Genomic DNA, 19,512 nt, shown 5'->3' on the forward strand with positions numbered 1-19,512 from the left:
TCTCCTTGGACATGAATTCTTGAAATTTTTTGTTAATCGATTAAAAAAAAGAAAAGAATCAGCAGATGAATGATAATGAAACAATCACATCAGTTGCAGCACTAATGTGGTGTGATAAGCTGGTGTTGGTCCTCTGCAGGTCTCCAGCAGCTGAAGATGTCTGATCTGATCGAGGAGAACTTGGAGAACTACAGGACGGCTCCACTGCATGCCTGCTTCCCAAACACCAACCAGACACACAGCTGCTTCCAGAACTATCTGGGTAAACACATGTGCCTCACACTTTTTACTTTGCTGTCCGATCTATTAAAGTTTAGACCAAACTGTTAATGAGGAAGTCTATATCTCACAGTTTACCTGTTGATGTGAGCTCTCAGGTGGTATTTCTCCCAGGGTCCTTTAAACCTCCCCCTGCCTCTAATGTAGAATCTGTCTGTGTGTTTCCTTCTTCCAGAGCAGCACTGGGCCGTCTCCTCATTTCCTCTCATTCTGAATCCAACCTGAAGTTTCAGCCGAAGAGAGGCTAGAGAGGAATGCAGGTAACAGAGGCACTGCTGCTCTCTCCACACGAGATCCACATGATGACTTTTAGGTGTCATTTCCTCTTGTTCTAAGCCATTTCAGTAATTTAAAAATACATTAGTGAATTTCAGATGTTAGATAATTTCCCTCTGTTCAAATGAGCACACACAGCAAGACTAAAAAATATTTCCTGGCTTGTTTCATGGTTCTGATTCTTAGATATTACTATTGCTACTATTTTTTGCACTAAATTGATGTAATGCTGTGACATGATCAAAGTAACATTTTGAAGTTTATGTGCCAAAAACATAACGTGGAGAAAAAAATCAAGTTTATTTAGATAAAAAAAAAATCACAAAATTACGTTAGAGGAGCTTCACAGTCTGTACAACTCATTATGCTCTGTCCTTAGATCATTCAGACAAAATAGTACAAACACATATTGATTCTTCATGAACTTTGAGTGAAGAGGAAGTTTTAAAAAGATAAAACTGTAAATACACCACATATTAGTCAAAACAGCACAAGAACACAGGAGTAGACCTGAACCAGCAGATGTAGGCACTTTAAGAACTTCTTATCTAAACTAAAAACTAAAAGTGAAAGTTAATTCTCCACCTTGGAAAGAACAGCTGAGAAACAACCACAGCTTAGTGGCTGCTCTGGAGCTTTAAATACTGACTGTACTTTAGTTCTTTATTCTGCTTCCATGTAAATGTTTCTGGTAGATGATTCTGCAGTTGCAGAGATTTTCTAAACTCATTCAGGCAGAACAGGAATATGCTAACTTCACTGCATCATCATTTACTCAAATCTCTCTGACGCACAATCAGCTGACTTTTGTTACTGCCTGTGTCCTGAGCAAATCATGAGACTGAGGGAACTGCAGTGTGTGCATTATCTGAAATATCCAGCTTTGATTCATATGGAAATGAACCGCTGCGTCACGTCAACTGGAGCATCGTCTGAGCTGCACCGCATGACCCGTTGCCCCAGTAATGGGCCGCGTTGCATCAGCATCTGCAGCATCAGTCACCCAGCGGCTACAGTCAAGGTCGCCAGCGAGAGGCATCATGGGAAAGCGAGGAGGACACCAGAGGGGGGGGGGGGGGGCTTCGCAGTCATCCCCTCACGGCCTTCAGGAACCCTCTCCCCGCGCATGCGCTCACGCTTTCGTCAACTGATCTGACCAACTAACCGAATAACGGCTGCAACCATAATAGGACATGGACGCCGCCTCGCCTCGCCTCGCCTCGCCTCGCGGGATGCGGAGATGATGCACAAGAGTCACGGACTTCTGCACGTAAACGCGGAGGGGCGGGGCCTCGTTACGGCATCCCAGCATCCTAGTTTTTCATAGGCTGATGGAGTAGGAGAAAAAAAATAATAAAAACAACTACGTGCGGTTACGTGCGGTTCTCCTCGCTGCTCGTGTATGACACGAATCAAAAGAGGAACGGAGGAGTCACTGCTGCGAAAACCGAGCGCTGCAGCTCACCGAGGGTTTTCTTTGTCACGACAGGTGAGTGTCAGGTCATTGTCCGGGATGTGCTGCATGGATTTGGGATCTTTTTTTGGAAACGCCGGGATGGGAAAAATCTATTGCCTGCTCCAGTTTGACCGAGATTAGAGACATAGAAGGAGGTCAATCGACAAAAAGCTTCACTTATTTCTTGTGTTTTATTGTAGTACGCTATAAAAAGCATGTTATTGATTATTAGTGATTGGTTTTCTGATGGGGAAGCGGTCGTGCCCTGCCTGGCAGAGCCGGCTGGTACCACGGACAGCGCCTGATGAGGTTCGTTTGTTTTCCTGCAGCTCTGAGCGGCGGCGGGCGGGTCCTGCGAAGCTTTTAACCGCCACCTGAAGATATCAGCTCCTCTCCGCAGATCTCATCTGCAGCAGCTAAAACCAGTCCCCGGCCATCATCCAACTTGAACTCAGAAGATGGAGGGACAGGTACGTGCTCCTCTTATTTCACAGTGTCTGTTGTGAATTTCCTCTAATTATTAAAGTAACGAAATGTATTTAAAAGAACAGTTGAGTGAGTCTGGTCCATCTTACAACTTATTCTTTACAGGAGTTTGCTTGAGTGTTGATTTCTGAATAATGCATAAGTGAGGAGTGTTTCTATATAAAGTCAGTGTGTAAGCAGAGCAGTGTGGGCGGTGAGTCTGTATGTATGTCATAATAACTGTGAGTCACCCATGAGGACTGCAGATGTGTGCCAGAGAAACATCATGTGCTGTACATGTGATGGTTTTCAGCGCTTAGTTTTCGAGGCTGTGTGTAGGTTTGTGTTCAGTCGTACTTGGTGACTAATTGTGTGAAAAGGAATGAATATGCAGCGGCTGTTTGACTCCTGATTCTGCTGTGTATGTGCGGGGATCAAATGTCCTCATAACAAGAGACAGACTTCTTCAAGAGGCTGGTTTGGGGTTTATAATGGAGGTGATCTTTGTCTTTAGATGAGGATCAAGGTTAAGTTAAAAGAAGATGTGTCCATTTCTTTTAGATGTTTTGATTGGCTACCATGGAGTTTGATAAGAATATATTTCAGTGATGTAAAGTATGACAGGCATCTTTTATCTTTCACTGCTGAGAAATCACGTTTGTCTTTGCACGTACACGTATAAGACACTGATGAGTGCAACATGTCCACACCCATCCTCTGAGGTTTGGACGTCTGGGAACTGAAGGAAAATCATTAACTGAGTGGATGATGAGGAGGAACCAAGCGAGCACAATGGAAAAATAAACTATGGTTTGTTTTTACCAAACGCATGTAACACCTACAATATCTTATCACAGACATGATGTTAAAATGACCAAGGGATCAAACTTATCATCATATGAGCAACAGCCATTCTTAAAAAAACTAAAAGTAAACTGATATTACATTAAAGTCTGCTGGTCAGTGATTATTTGTTTACATCACTGCTATGAAAAATCTTGAATCATGAAGATTTTCCAGCTTTGGCCTCGGCAGAAAATGAGGAAAAAAATGTTTAGTTTCCAAAGAAAAGTGTTTAGTTTTACTTCTAACCTCATTTCAATCAAAGATCAGAGAATCAGCTGCTGATTGTGTTTTTTCTGTTCAGCTGTCTGTTAGCTGTGCACCTCAGCGTTTGGAGACAACTGTTCTTGTCTGACAACAAAAGGTCAAATTCACTGCTGAAGAAAATCAGCAGTGTGACCTCAGTGTTCCTGTCATCAGCTGGACGATGTCTGCATGTGTACTGTGTCTGTATACTGTAAATACTCCTGTGTCCCTGAAGGACGTTCTGTCCCGCTCTGATCGCTTGTGCCAGATATTGAACAACTCATCACCAATACACGCTAAAATCCGTCCGGTAATGTTATTGAATGAATCACCAAAACAGATCAATACATTTACCCTTCTTCGCTGGCTTCGCTCAAAAGTTGATTTGATTGGCGGTTGGCAGAGAAATGGCTGGCTCGGTGCAGACGTGGGCCAGATGTAGTGAACATATTTGTGTGTGTGTGTTCATGTGTCCAGGTTTCTGAAACCCTGCTGCGTGCGTGCATGCCTGCACGAGTGCTGTGGTTACTTTTCAGCCTGTGTCAATAAAACTGTCACCTCCAGGCTGTTGCCATGGAGATGAAAGCAAGGAGGGAGGGGCTGGCGACGGAGCGACATGGACACTCGTGAATGGATGGAGCGCTTCAGGCAAACAGAGGAAGACATTTTCTTTTAAATGAGGCAAGAAGAGAGAAGATGCAGCAGTTCAAAGACGAAGCGTGAGCGTGGAGTTTGAGAAGGACGATGAGATGAGTCACGGCAGTCGTCTAATTCACACCTACAGTAGTTTTACCTGAAAAACACCTGTAGGTATGTGAGCGTCTGCTGATGTTTCCATGTGAAGACAGCAAAACTATCTGATTTGTTTTGTCAGATCTGAGCTCTAAAGCACGTTGGATTTCTTTGCGAGGGCACATGCTGACATCATGACACTGGTTACCATAGTAACGCGGCATCTGTTCAGCAAATCTGCACACTGCAACAGGCTGCTATCAGAAGTTTGTCTGCTGCCTATTCAGCGTGTTTTTGGGAGGCTGATTATGTGTTATACCTTATGAAACATTCTCAGTTTGAAATCCTAGATTTTCTGCTGCTAGTCAGCGAGATAAACATTTAGATTTTCTTTGCATGGTCCAGGATCCTGGCTCTCAACAGGACACATTTTCAGCCATAAATGTCAAAGTGTAACTGCAGAGCAGCTGTTTCAGTGTTCAACCTACAAACTCCTGTTATTGATCCTCATCGGAGACGTTTTGGGTGCTGTCATCATGTGACCGATAATTTTCACTGAGTCACTGTGACTTGACAAAAAAACTCAAAGACGGAGACAGTCAATGAGAGAGACGGAGAGAAAGAGGAAGGTGAACTTATATATAGCAGGAGGTGTGTGTGTGTGTGTGTGTGTTTCATAAGACTGAGAGCTGTTTGCACCACAGTGAGTTTCACTTCAGTCTCATGCTGTGCTCACGGCTCTTTTCTTTCTGTCTCAGTTAATTAACTTTTAGCTTGAGTGATGGTGATGATTTCAGACAGATGATGACGATCGGTTTCTTCATGTTTGAAGGGTTTCATTCCCACATAAAGTTTTGCTAACAGAACTTCTTTGCATGTTCAAAATCATAACTTTATTGTCAGCGAATGGTGTAAACTGCTACTTCAGTACCGGCTTCCTTTTCTTTTCCTAATGCCAAAACATTTTCCTGTAACAGCAGAGGAGTTTATCTCAAAGCCAGAGGCATCAGGCACTGACTGTTCAGCAGCAGTTAAAGAGAAAATCCACTGATTTTACACATGAGGTTGAGGACACAGTTGTATTGTGTCTTATGTTTCCTGGTAGGAAGTCTAAGATCACAATCGCTGTACATGAGCCTGTGTTACTGACTGCTCTATAAAAAACATGTTCGTTCACCAGGCAGCAGAAGTCTAAAGAAAGATGCTGTTGAGTTGCATCATGGAAATTGAAAATTTGATGCACACTCAGGATTAAAAATTAGGTTAAACCACACTCACACTTTGCTGCATTCATTTTCTAATGTGTCACTTGCAAGCCCTTAAGTTTGTGGATGTGTAATATTAAATTACTGCAGTAACATCAGGTTCCCATTCAGATGAAGAGAATGACAAAGTCTCATTATAGCTGGACAAATCCACCTGTATCTTAAAATTCAACATCTGTGTGTCCATTTGCAGACACACCCAAAGAGAGGCAGTGGCTTTCAGTGTGTGTGGGCTCACCGGATTATTGATCGCTCTTAAATGTCACCTAAATCCTCAGGGAATGTATGCAAACGAAGGGAGGCAGCAAACAGTGAAAAGGCTGCTGCCAGAGAGCAGATTTCATTAACCTTGAAAGCTTTTTTTTTTTTTTTAAACCTCTTGGTTTAAAGAGATTTTACCAAGTGATTCATAAAGTATCAGAAGAAATCATTTTTCAAAGCACAGAAGGTGGATACTGTTCAGTGCAGTTTTTAAATGTACATACAAGTTAGACATAGTGCAGTTTAATGGTATTCCTCTTTAGCAGATGTCACAGTATTTTGTGACGTTGTGAAGGTCTCTGACCATCAGCTTCAACCACAGAATATAAAGAAATGCTCCGCAGCAGTTTCAAATCCACTTTGACCTCTGCATCATTTCCTGTATATGTTTCTCTCTCCTCCTCTGATTGGTCCGCTCAAATGAATCCTGAGAAGTGCAGTCTATGCTAATATTATCTGACCTCGCTCTGTTATTGTTGTGCCAAGGGCAGTGGATCACCTGAGGCCCAGCACAGGTCTCTGTACTGTCTCAAATGACAGCAGCACATTGTGCTTGGTCAGCAGCGAGTCTCTTTATTACTGACCGTGAAGCTGAAATACAAACATCAGCAGAAACAAAGACACAGTGGCCTAATTCCTACTGCTGCGACCCAGTGTGACCCGAATCTCTAATGTGGGATCAATTTAAATAAACTTTGACTTTTACTGACTAATTTCCTGGACAAGTACCCATGATGCCCTCTGATAGTCTGCTGACCACCCATTGCATGCTGGTGTAGACTCCAGCTCTCTGTGACCCTGAGCGAGATAAGAAGGTTAGAAAATGGAAGAATAGATAGCTGGAACATGATAACATTTCACCGTCTTATATAGAATAAAAATAAAAGCTGAATTTTGGGGAAACTAAATCTCTCACAGTCATTTTTTGGTCAGCTGTGGTTTGGTCCCTGGCTCCTGTGTTGAAGTGTCTTTGAGCAGGATGTCGAACTGAACCTCAAGCTGCTCCTGATGGTTAAGTCAGCATCTTGTGTGGTTGTAGCATTCTGCCATGGGTGCAGTGTTAGCAGGGAGGCAAATACTAAGCACTTTAGTTAGATAAATATCTTCTATCACCTTAAAGTAGCAAGAACCAGCGTTTCCAAGTAATGTTGACACTGCTGTCTCAAAGAAGAATATACTTTCACCACTGCTCATTTTAGAAAGGTCTGTGTTAGGAATTGTTTTATTTGTTTAGATTATTGGGCCGACAGTGAATCATCTGTTTGTTTCTGGCTGATAGCCCGGCTGATAGGCTACTGTCCACAGCAACAAACAACTATAGGAATCCCAGTGTGAACCAGAAACCCTGACCTCAGTGCTGTGATGAAAGCAGAGTACAACATCTGGTTGTATTAATAAGAGGACAGGTTTTGTTACTTACTCATGATAGAGATAATGCCAATGTTGGGTTTGAACCCTCTCAAGTCCTGGAGCTCCCTCCATAGCTGGGCTGGCCACAGAGACCACCGGGAGAAGTCCAGGTGGACTGAATTTTTAACCCAGTCCGACCGTGGATCTCTCCATCGAGTGAACACCAATCTGAGCTTCACTCTGTCTTCTGTCGTTCTCCCTCTTCACCCTCTTTGCCTCCTCTGACAACGTGGCTCCTCTTTCCACAGTTACTGTGGTTGTTCCACCATCAACCATCAGCCATTTCAACAAAACAGTTTTGACTTGTGTGTTTGTGACATCGCAGGACACGGCTCAGTGAGGAGATAGACGTTATAATGTCTGATCGTCATGACGACAGTGACGGCCCCTTTAATACCCTCATTTCATTACAGAGATGAATCGATGGCATTATGGGACCCAGTTCAGATGCAGGAGCAGGTGCACTGCTTCACTATTGAATTCCAGCTGCATTTAGCTGATTATGTTCAGGAAAGAAAAAACAATTGATCACAGAGATGAAGCTCCACTGTACCTGGATCAGACTCTAGTGTTTCCAAAATTATGTGGATGCACTAAACAAAATCTTGTGGATCCATGTTTTATTTTTGTTTTATGCTTAGTTGTATACTTCACTGTGAACTTCAGTGTTCACATGGGTTGAGTCACATATAATCATGCAGGGTTTGTTACTGTGTCATCTGGGCCTGAGTTCACTGTTTGATACCTGATATTGTTTATGTGTATGTGTGTCACTGACCCGGCATCAGCGTCACAGTTTTATTGCATCTGTCTGCCGACAGTGATGATTTAAAATCCCATTATGAGCTCAGATTTCACATTTATTATGTCTCTCTCTGTCTCCTCCTTACTCCACCCCTCCTTATCTTTCCACATTCATCCCATGTTCTGTTTCTTTCCTCCCTTCTTCTTCTTTTTCCTCTTCTTCCTGTCTTTTCTTTATCGCTCCAGGAAAAGCAGGTAACAGGTTACCTCCTGTTCTCCCTGGCTACTGCTGTCATCGGCTCTCTGCAGTTTGGTTACAACACAGGAGTCATCAATGCTCCCGAGCAGGTTGGTAACATTGGTGTGTGTGTAGCACCAAGCGCTAACACTTAATGGCTAAAGCTTCACAAAGACTGCAGTTTACCATCTCAGAAAAAAAAGCAAGACTCCAAAACGAGGAAGAGGTCTAATGTAGGTGAGTCAGCTGTCTCTGGATGAAGAGCTGACGTCTTACAGTTTGAATTCTCTTATCTTTTGATCCCTAAATGACAGTTTGCGCAGACGCAACCACCAGAATTTGATTTGGGCTATCTACAGTGTCTCTCCCTGTTCTCAGTTAGTCAGTCTTCTCAGCTAATTTTCAGAGAGAGAGTGAATAAGCGGATCATTTTTCAACTACTGAAAATATCCCAGTATCATTCATGCATTTCTTTAAATATAAGCATCATCAACCCATCTCTACTTTGAAGTTAAATGTGTTAGGACCTCCTGCTGCTTCCCCTCATGTATCAGTCCATTTGTCCCTGTATTCAGAAACTGCGATCTTTCTTCAATGATACCTGGATGGAGCGTTATGGTGAGCCCATCAGTCCGGGGGTCTGCACCATCGTCTGGAGCGTTGCTGTTGCCATCTTTAGTGTGGGTGGTATGGTGGGCTCCTTCAGCGTGGGTGTCATGGCGGACCGATTTGGCAGGTAGGACGTGATAATTTTTGGATGATATAACCAGCCGACATGCAAACTTTTGTTCTCTCTTAACTTATCTTGGCATGTGTCTTAATTCCCAGCTTTCAAATTAGATTTGTCCGGATATATTCCACATCCATAGAGTATTTCTTTACTTTGAGTGTTCTTTTTTCTCGTTTAATGGCTCTGTCTATTTCCTGTGTGGTTCAGCTGAGCTGCCACAAGCCATTACTCTTAATGGAGTTTATGAAGCGTGTCTATCTGAAACCCACTGCTCCGCTCTAATGTTCCCCAGAGTTGTTCCTTCATTTCTCCCTTTGCCTCTGACTTTTACCCTTCCTCTCAAACCACAGTACTTTTCATTTTATAGTGAGACTTGTTGTTGTTTTGTCTGCTGCCATAATTTGTTTTATGATTTGGGTTTCACAGTGGCAATACATTTGGCTTTTATCCACAATTCGGTGCAAGTTTAAAATTGTCTGAAATTGTTAAAGAACTGAACTCTCTGATCATTTCAGATCAGCCAAACAATATATATTGTGGTAATTACTTAGCTATAGAGTTGTAGGTGGGTGCTTTCACACACAAGGCTTTGAAATCAAACATAAACACACATACATTTGCACTGGAAAACACCTGACCTTCACATACACTCAGGCAGGTCAGTCAATCCTGACACACTCAGGCTAATTTCCCAGTTAATCAATGAACTTGTCACTTTTTATTTTCTTTAACCACAAACCTTTCAGCTGCTCTCTCCATCCCTTAACCACCTTTACCAAGGTGCATGCTTAGAAATACTGTTCCCCAGTGCATCAATGTGCTGTTTCTAGGGAAAAATAAAGACAATGTTGAAGTGGTCCTGTTGTGTTAAGAAAACATCCCCTCTCCTCAGACGTCGCTCCATGTTCCTGGTGAACTCTCTGGCGGTGATCGGCGGCCTCCTCATGGGCTTCTCCACCATGTGCTCCTCCTATGAGATGGTGATTGCTGGTCGTCTGGTCATCGGTCTGTTCTGTGGTCTCTTTACCGGCCTGACTCCCATGTACGTGGGTGAGGTGTCACCCACTCCCCTCAGAGGAGCCTTTGGTACCCTGCACCAGCTCGGTGTGGTGGTGGGAATCCTCATCGCTCAGGTCAGTGCGAAGCTTCAAACAGACACGCTTTACTTTACCTGACCAAACAGCTGTCAAATTAGAGGCGACCAAGTCTGAAACCATCCTGATGGAATGTTTTTGACAGAGCTGATTATTGTATTTAACATTTTAGTGAGTGTTGTTGTAAATCAACCTGCTGTTGTGGTTCCTGGTGTTTAGATCTTTGGTCTGGAGGCTCTGCTGGGCTCTGACAAACTGTGGCCCCTGCTGCTGGCCCTCACTGTGGCCCCTGCTGTGCTGCAGTGCATCCTGCTGCCCTTCTGTCCTGAGAGCCCCCGTTTCCTGCTCATCAACCTCAAACAGGAGGAGCAGGCACGCAAAGGTACGCACCGATCTACTGATGACTCTACTGCTGCTACTATCATCCATTCTGCCAGGGCTACGACTACTACTACACCTGTAACTACTGCTACAGTAACACTGCTGCTGTTACTACAGTCACAACTAGCACTACCTCATCCTCTTCTACCAACACTGCTGCTTCACCTGCTGCTTTATTACTGCTGCTACAGGTGCTGCTACCTGCACCACTAATATCAGTTTTACTACTGCTTCTACTGCTGCTATTACTACTACAACTACAGTACCACTCTTTATATATTGATTAATGCAAAAGCAAGAGGGTGAGTGGCAGTCGTTGGAGGGGTGAGATCGGGTGAGTCAGGGCGATGTTTTAGCCTGGAGAGAAGAGTTCTTGAGCAGACAGAAGGTTTTGGCATCTGTTCAACACACAGCCTGTCAGGGTCGACTCTGAGGCACTGACCCACTTCTCCTTCACACCTCTCCTCTGACACAAACACAAACAAACACAAGGGCTCAGGCTCTGCAGTTAAAACTGCCCTGGATGAGATTTCTGGATTATCGTTGTTGGTACTGCAACAGAAGAGAGTCACAGGAGTGATGTGTTATTGTCTCTCTAATTTTAATGACTCGTAGTCTCTGTTAGTGTGTAGTGTTTGTGGCTTCTGTTCAGACTCAGAAAGCCCTGCTCTCAGCACTTTGTCTGAACACCATCCATAGAACCAGAGAGAGGATAATGTGAAGCAACTCTTTGTATGTATTTAATGTGATTACACCATGTTTGAAATTACTCTGGCATATGTCTTGTTACAAGAGAAATAAGACAATTCTGCAGAAGTCATCTCAGTGCCCAGGATTAATGGTTACTATGGTTATTATGAATTAAGGCTATAAAACATCATGAGGCTGAGCAGGGTCATAAATTTGACAAAGTAATCTTAACTCAGTGACTGGGTTTCTCCTGAGCTTTCAACCACAACTGATGAGTGAGCAAACTCTGTCTGCTAACTCAGTAACATGCTCTGTTTCTGTTCTGTTGTCAGCTCTGGTGCGTCTGCGCGGCACTGAGGATGTCTCTAAAGACCTGCAGGAGATGAAGGAAGAGAGTGCGAAGATGGCCATGGAGAAGAAGGTGACCATCCCCGAGCTTTTCCGCTCGGCGGCGTATCGACAGCCCCTCCTCATCGCCGTCATGCTGCAGCTCTCCCAGCAGCTGTCGGGGATCAACGCTGTGAGTCAGCAACAGGCAGCATGCTCACACACACACACACACAGGCTTGTACACACACATCTTTATTATTTATTTTTAGTTTGGATCCACATCAGTTCTTGCCTTGTGGTGCATATTAAAAAATACACACAATATAATCAATGTGTGCTCTACAGATCTCAGTACAGTTAAAAGATACCATCTTGCAATGAAAATGAAAAGAAATCCTTATTTTGCTTATTTATTTTGCAGGATTATCTTTTAGAGTGACCTCCACAGATTCATGAGATATAAAGTGTGGCAGACTAATCCACTGAGATAAGAGATAAGGCTCTGTTCATAACTGTATAACACAAATAAGTCAGAGCAGAGAGAGTTAGAGTAAAGTGTTGAACCAAAACACACTCTCTATTCAGTGAAAGTAAAAAGGTCACTTTGTAATACAGTAGTTTGTCCTGGGTCACTGAGGAGGGAAATGTCAGCTGCATCCTCTCAGCATGAGGCAGAGGCAGAGACGGAGGATGTTTGGTAAATTTTAGCTGATTAACTGAATAACAGTGAATGCAGGATCACTTGTGTTACTGACAACAATATAGAATCCTGTGTAACTCACAGCACCTACACTCCTCCCTGTGAAGCAACGTGTTTCTTTCTTTTCCTCCCTCTCTGCGTCCCTCAGGTGTTCTACTACTCCACAGGGATCTTTAGCACAGCTGGTGTGAAGCAGCCCATCTACGCCACCATCGGAGCCGGCATCGTCAACACCATCTTCACTGTCGTCTCTGTGAGTGCCGTCTCTGTTCACATACCATGTGTGAGTATGTACGCATGTGTATATTCAGCAGCACATCACTCTGTCCTGTCTCTGTCCTCCAGCTCTTCCTGGTGGAGAAGGCTGGACGAAGGACTCTGCACCTCGTGGGGTTGGGGGGAATGGCGGTCAGCGCTCTGCTCATGACCATCTCCCTCCTGCTGGTGAGTTGAGCACTGTCACAGGGTTGAAGAGCGACTGATGCTTTAAAAAAAAAAAAGTTTTTATTCATAGATTTTTAACTTCAGCAGAAAACAGACCAGACCACCTGTTGCAGGACTTTTTCTTCTTCTTGTCTCTGAAGACATTTCATTCTGATGCTGTGTGTTTGGGCTCATTGTTCTCCTCCCTGATGATACTGAGCGATGCAGAAGAATCTAAACATCTGAAGTGCTCAGATCTTTTCCACACTACTTTATACAAATAAAATAATTTACTTCTACTAAAAACATGGTAGTTCACCAGAACTGTGTTCAGCTTTCCTTATCAAGCACTGATGACAATGGTAACTCTTGTGGGAGAACTGTAACCAATGAAACACAGTAAATGTATCAAAACCATGTGAAAAAATAGTTTAGTTAGTTAAGTTCTGATGTCATTTGCTTTTTAATGACTTTAATCCTCCTCCCTGTTCTGCTCTGTTCTGTCATCCTAGTAAAACATAAAAACATCCTGTGCTGTGTGCAGCACGTTGCAGTAATGTCTTTTTGCCACAAGGTGCTACTAGTTCATTTGATTAGACATCATACAGACTTAATGATGGCAACATGTTGTGATTAAAGGTTATGAATGACCCCACAAATTCAGAACTCTGTATTTACCAAAACTTGCTCTCACTGTCCATCAAAGTTTTCTAAACAAAGTGTGAATATTCACCATGTCTTTTCTGTCGTCTCTCTCTCCCTCTGTCTGAGCAGAAGGACATTGCTGCCATGAGCTACGTGGCCATCATGGCTGTCATGCTGTTTGTGGCTATGTTTGAGCTGGGCCCCGGTCCAATCCCATGGTTCATTGTGGCCGAGCTGTTCTCCCAGGGGCCCCGCCCGGCGGCCATGGCTGTGGCCGGCTGCTGCAATTGGACAGCCAACTTCCTGGTTGGAATGAGCTTCCCCAAACTAGTGGTAAGGGAGGGGCGAAGGCTCAGGTTTGGACTGAACCTTGGTTTGGGTTTAGTTTGGACTTCTGTTCTTATCTTGTTCTTTCTCTAACCTGTTTTGTTGTTGTTGGTCTGCTGTTTCTTTTTTCTTTGATTTTATCTTTTCTATTATGTAAACTCTTTAAATTGCATCACATTAGACTTTTTACAGAGGTGGAAGAAGTATTCACATCCTTTACTTAAGTAAAAAATAAAAATACTCCATCACCAGTAAAGGTCATGCATTTGAAAAGTAAAATTCTCAGGTAACAAGTAACAATGCAGAACTAGTTTTATTCTCTTTATTTAGTTCAGTGTTTCCTTCTCTGTATCTCTCTCCTGTTTTCCTGCCTTTTAATACGTCATTTATAACGTGAGGAGTCTGAACGTGTAAAATCAATCATCTATAAAACTCTGCCTGTCTTCTCTACTCTCCTCAGGAATTGTGCGGGCCATGGGTCTTCCTCATCTTCACCGCCTTCCTCATCATCTTCTTCATCTTCACCTTCATTAAAGTCCCGGAGACGAAGGGCAAGACCTTCGATGAGATCGCCCGTAGCTTCGGTGGCGCCCAGCCTCCCGCCCTCTCAGGTGTCGAGGACTTTCCTGCCAGCGCCAGCGTCGACACAACGCCTCCCACCTGGCCGGTGAAAGAGAAGGTCCCGCTGGTGGAGGCGCCAGCTGCAGCCCCGCCTCCTGCAGCCCTGCCTGCTGCAGCTGAAACCACACCTCTGGAGGATAAATCCAACTCGACAGTACAGGAGAGTGTGTAGAGCAGCTGGAGATACAGCTTTAATGAGTGAAGGAGGTTATAAAGGAAGGAAGAATCACAGAGGTTTCAAAAATGCTGTAAATTGTAGTTAATTGTCACACCTTGAAATAATAGGAACTACAGTATATAATTTTATAATAGACCTACTGACAACAGCATTATCAATTCATAGGCTTTGACCTTCAAAAAGTCATGCTTTCTGCTTCCACTTGGACTTATTTTTCCTACACTTCCTTCCTTTAAATCCTCCCTTCCTTTACTGTGAAAGGGAATCAGTCAATGTACAACACTACAGCTTAAATCTACTGTACATTTCTAGGAATTCAGCTACACTCATTTAAAGGATGAGTCTTTATCAAGACAGCTGTGTGTCTAGTCAAGACAACACACTTTTTTTCCAACACGCCAACACAGGCAGTGTGAGGTGAAGGTCCAGGTGAAATGTCCATCGTTACAGACTAGAGGCAAAGTGTGTTGACAATGACGCAGCCTTTGTGCAGGTGTGCAGGTGTTTCCAGACATGTCAACTCCGTTAACCCATTAACTTCTGAGTTCAGGTCCATGTAGTGTGAGCGAGGTGACATGGATAATGACGATGCACATTTTTTTAGGTTCACATATTCCTGTTTTAAAAGGCGTTGTAGTTGATATTGTAGTGCAATATAACTTTGTAGCTGTAGATCTAGTAATATTTAATTATGTTCTATCTGTTCATTCCAGCCATGTTCTAAAGAAGTGTTCTCAAATCACAGGTCAAAGAAGGGATTTCTTTTTAATTCATGCTCTGCCTTTAGCTGTTGATTATCAGCTGACAAACTGGAGAGCTTTTTAGCAATGCCAAAGTACTGAACCTGATGAACACATGTGACCTCAAATGTGTTTCCTCTGCTTGTTAGATTCATTGCGGGGAATTAGCAGCAGCCACAGGCCCTGCTTAGTTTATTACCTTCATTAATTCTGAAGCTAATTTGGTGTTTAAGTCTGGAATCCACGAGTATTTAACTTTATTTAGTTAGATGCTGTGATGTTGTCCTCCTTGCCCCCAGATTTTCACTTGATGACAGTGTTGCGTTCTACTATTATTTAAAAAAAACCCTTTGCTCTTCACCAGAGAATTTGTTTAAGAAAAACAGATTTCATGAACTGGTAAAATCACGACAGTGGCCTGTGGAAAAAAAACACATTGGCTGAGTTGTTTTACACAAGTAGATCACAGTAGGGTAATGTGCAATGTATATTTTTTGTTGAAGAGAGTATTTATTACATTAGAAATTATTAGAAGTTGATTTTTGTATAAATATATATAATAGATAATAGTCAAATTTGGAATCATGATGCTTTCCAAACCAGCTGAACTGAAAAGTTGGATGAGTCTGTAGCGAGTTGAACATCACTTGAACTGCAGCTCAGAGATTTGGTCAAACACTGTAAATCTCATTTGTTGCTTTCTATTTAGATGCACTTTGTTAGATAAGCAGCAAAGCGAGCACTAGAGCCACAATCACTAATATAGAAGTCATTGAGCACAACAGCGCTTTATGTCAAATTAACAGACTTTCAGATAATAATTCCAAACTGTATCTACTGGAGCAATTGTGTATATCTGGCCAAGCTGGTATTAGAATAGATAAGAGTTGTATAAAATGTGCAATCAATGTAGAATCTTCAGCCTAAACAATGTAGGAGCTCATAATGGGTGGAGGTGACTAAAGGGAAAGTGCTAATACTGTATAAACAACGGGTAAACATCTTAGTGGAGGACCGAGTGTCTTGAATCATTCCTGTTGTTTAACATGATGTTATTGTTTGTTAAAATAAGTAACCTGGTTAATTAATCTATTTTTGAAATTATTGTTATTTCATATTTTCACAGTGTCAGAGTTTGCTGCTGTGACTGCTCAGCTGTGTTGCCCTTAAGTAAATTATTTTACATAACAAACAGATTATTGCTGCCTCCAGAGCTGTGCAGAGACATTGTTTCTGAACCAGAAAAACTATTTGCTGACAAGTCAAGGTTACATTTTTCCTGACAATGGATGGATGTGCATAACATTTTGGAGTAATTGACAGATTACTATTACTATTATTAACTTGTCCCATGTGTTTCACAGTGACATGACATGTCGTGACCCAGCATGAGGACTGTGTTCAGATGCTTTAAAAATCTGTTTTATGACTCTTAAAGCCTAAACACATTGAAAGCACCTTTAGACAAGTCATTACAGAGAGTAACATAATTTTATTGCATAGCCTCCTAAATATTCAGCTGCCGCTACATTCAAATGCTCAGTGAACTTTTCAATCCTGCCAGTTTCATGCACCAGTAGTAGTTCTAAATGATAAAATCTAAAGTGGAGCTGTAATGGTTGGCTGCAATGTCTAGAAAACTCTATATTCCAACATGGAAATACATATTTAGATAATGATAAAATTGATAAAACGTTTCCTCCTTCATATACCACAAAAACGTTATTGTTTTTGTGTTTGGTTTTGGAAACCAGAGCGTTTCACTGTGTTTCTGGCTTTATTTGTGGAGTCCAGACACTGTCTGTGTTGTGACGCTTCGTCTGAAAAGTCAGCTGTGTGTAGCATTGTTCCTTAACAGGTTTATGTATTACCAACATTGTACAGTATGTGTGGTGTATAAATGTGCGACACAAAGTATATTTTCTATATTCTGTCTGTGATTGCTTGGATTATTGTAGTTGATAAAGCTATTTTCACCCATGCTGCAATTTAAGAACATATTTATTTATTTATATATTATTTATCTTTTGGCTACCCTGGAAAAATACTTATCTTGACAAGAAATTTAAGGAATTTATCCTAAAGTGTAAGATTTGATTCTGACATTTTTCACTTGTTTTGAGAAATGTAAGCCCGTAAGACTCACCTGATGCGACTTGTTAAGATGAATATTTCGTTGATTATGGTCGGAGTCATGGCTTCGTTGTGTATTGCTGTATTTGTGGATGATAGTGACGTACTGTGTTTGCACTGAAGGAGGTGTGTGGTACACTCCTCGCATGGTGGTGTTCAGTGTTGTATTGAACCTCTCCTGTAATGCTTCTGTCTGTGGCTACACTCACACTGCTCCTTCAGTATGGCACTAACACTGAACTTTACCCACCCTGAGTCGAATACGGATTTCAAATGCTTTCCATTACTCAGCCCAGTTGGGTTTGAATTTTTGTGATGTCACAGTTCAAATACTGCCGAAAACTGTGCTCATCTCTAAATTTTATCTTTGAGTCTTGAGGTGAAATGAAGGAATCTGAGAGCAAAAGAAGTCTGAGAATTGTATTGAAAATTGAGTTTAATGGAGTCTGATGTTTGTTTGATGAAGTTATGAATTTTGGTGCAGGCCTGTGGCCGGTGCTGGGCTGTAGTCATACCTACCTACACCATTGTGGAAAAAATACAGTGATTTGCTGGCAGGTAAATTTGCCCATTGAGAAGTGAAGCAGGGATTACAGATTAAACTAAAACACTCACCTGCAGCCTTGTTGTTCATTATCTATCAGTCAAAACAAATCCAAACATTTGACTGTGTTTTACTGAAGTAATAAAGTAAATAATCCAGATGTCAGTGTTTGACATGACTGCACCCTGTCTAACTGCACGTAAAACAAAGTATGTGAAAGGATTTGAAACCACTATGTGGACCCAGGTGAACACTGCTCTTAACCATAGCCAGCTACATTATGCACATGTACCAACTCCAAAACCTTCCACTCACTGTACAGAGATAGGAGAGTATGAGTATTAATTTGTAAATATGTATTTTTTAAAAGAGTACTATTTATATGTTGAGTTGCACAGTCATAGTCATATATTTCTTTTGGGGTGCGCATGTTCATTGTGTAGAGGAGAGGAACAGACTGTAGCTGATTTTAGATTAAAAATCTGTTTTTACACTTTTACACATTAAATCATTCCTTAGCACATTTAGTTCCTCCTGTGTGTAAATCACTGACCAGCACTGCTGTCCTTCCTCTCATGTCTTCCTCATCACTCAGTCACAGCCATGTATTTTTGGTATCTGTTTGCCTAATCAGATAACACTCAGAGCTGATGATAGTAGTTGAGTTTTGTAAGGTTTTTGGCGGCCATATTGTTGTCATTTTTCTGCATTCTAAAAATTCTTGACCAATAATGATGTTGCCATGGTGACTGCTGCCAACATTCTAAAAGTCAGTTACTTTTGAGTCATGTTACCTAGCAACATTCCAGAAGTAAAATTCCAAGCTGTTATGTTTTCACAAGGAAATTTTTACCCAACAACAGCTGATGTTTTTACCTTTAACTGAGAAAAGGATTCAATTATAAGACCAAGAACAGCACCTTCTTCAGCTGAATATGGAAGCAATCTGCAACATGTCCAAACTAGTGTTTATTAAACCAGTGGCTCTGAAATGAATCATGTAGTGTCATGGACTCTAATCTAACTCAAAGTAAAATCAGCATGCCGTGGCTGCTGTGATCCTTGTTTTGTCTGTTTTTCTCTGGTTTGTTTGGTCCTAACCTGTGTGTTGTTGCTGTGTAAATAAATGTACTGACTCTATGTTTGGGTATCATGTATTGTAAGTCTGCTTTTTGTGCCTCTCTACACCTCACACATACATAGACTATTATTGTACGTGTTTGTAAGAAGGCTTCCTTTCACTTCTGTAGGTGAAGTGTGTCTGAAAACACTCCAACATTCACTCATTCATTCAATAGTACACACTCCACACGGTGCTTTGACAGCATTGCATTGTAGGATATTTAGCCTGAAGTAACAGAAAATACTGTTCTTAAATTTTACATCTAATGGCAGATAGTGAATGTAGTGCAGTGATGAGTGATTTCAGACACATTCAGCAGCCAAAGGTTAAGTCAAATGGTATTTTAAGGAGTTTGGGGATTGCGATGTCACTGTTGATGGGTTTTGGGGAGTCAACTACAACTTTGTTTCTTTAATGTGAATGAAACCTGGAAGTGTGGATATTCAGGCTATTTAACACTGTCTTGTTAATGTGCCACACTAGTGATGCACCCCAACTGTTTCTTTTCACTTGTGTTTGTATTGTATATATCAAATATGATGCTGTTAAATAAAATACTCATCATGTAACAAGACTTCCTTTATAAAGGGTTTATTTATACAGTCCAAGCAATTAAAGGGATTTAGTGACTGAGATAT

General features: G+C 41.9%; 1 protein-coding gene across 2 annotated transcripts; it reads left to right on the forward strand.

Annotated features, from left to right (window-relative positions):
* Positions 1-455: 455 nt before the first annotated feature.
* Positions 456-19,448, forward strand: slc2a3a (solute carrier family 2 member 3a). 2 transcript variants are annotated; one of them, XM_018682140.2, is made up of 11 exons: positions 456-539; positions 2,341-2,481; positions 8,224-8,325; positions 8,791-8,951; positions 9,838-10,078; positions 10,259-10,421; positions 11,443-11,630; positions 12,289-12,393; positions 12,486-12,584; positions 13,338-13,541; positions 13,996-19,448. In XM_018682140.2, exons 2-11 carry the CDS (start codon positions 2,470-2,472, stop codon positions 14,326-14,328), a joined length of 1,608 nt encoding a protein of 535 aa, XP_018537656.1. In that variant the 5' UTR covers positions 456-539; positions 2,341-2,469; the 3' UTR covers positions 14,329-19,448. The 2 variants fall into 2 exon arrangements, with proteins under 2 accessions (XP_018537656.1, XP_018537655.1); XM_018682139.2 differs by lacking the exon at positions 456-539 and adding an exon at positions 1,629-2,044.
* Positions 19,449-19,512: the final 64 nt, after the last annotated feature.

Source organism: Lates calcarifer, linkage group LG3, assembly GCF_001640805.2.
Source record: "Lates calcarifer isolate ASB-BC8 linkage group LG3, TLL_Latcal_v3, whole genome shotgun sequence".
In the NCBI taxonomy this organism is placed as follows: domain Eukaryota; kingdom Metazoa; phylum Chordata; class Actinopteri; family Centropomidae; genus Lates; species Lates calcarifer.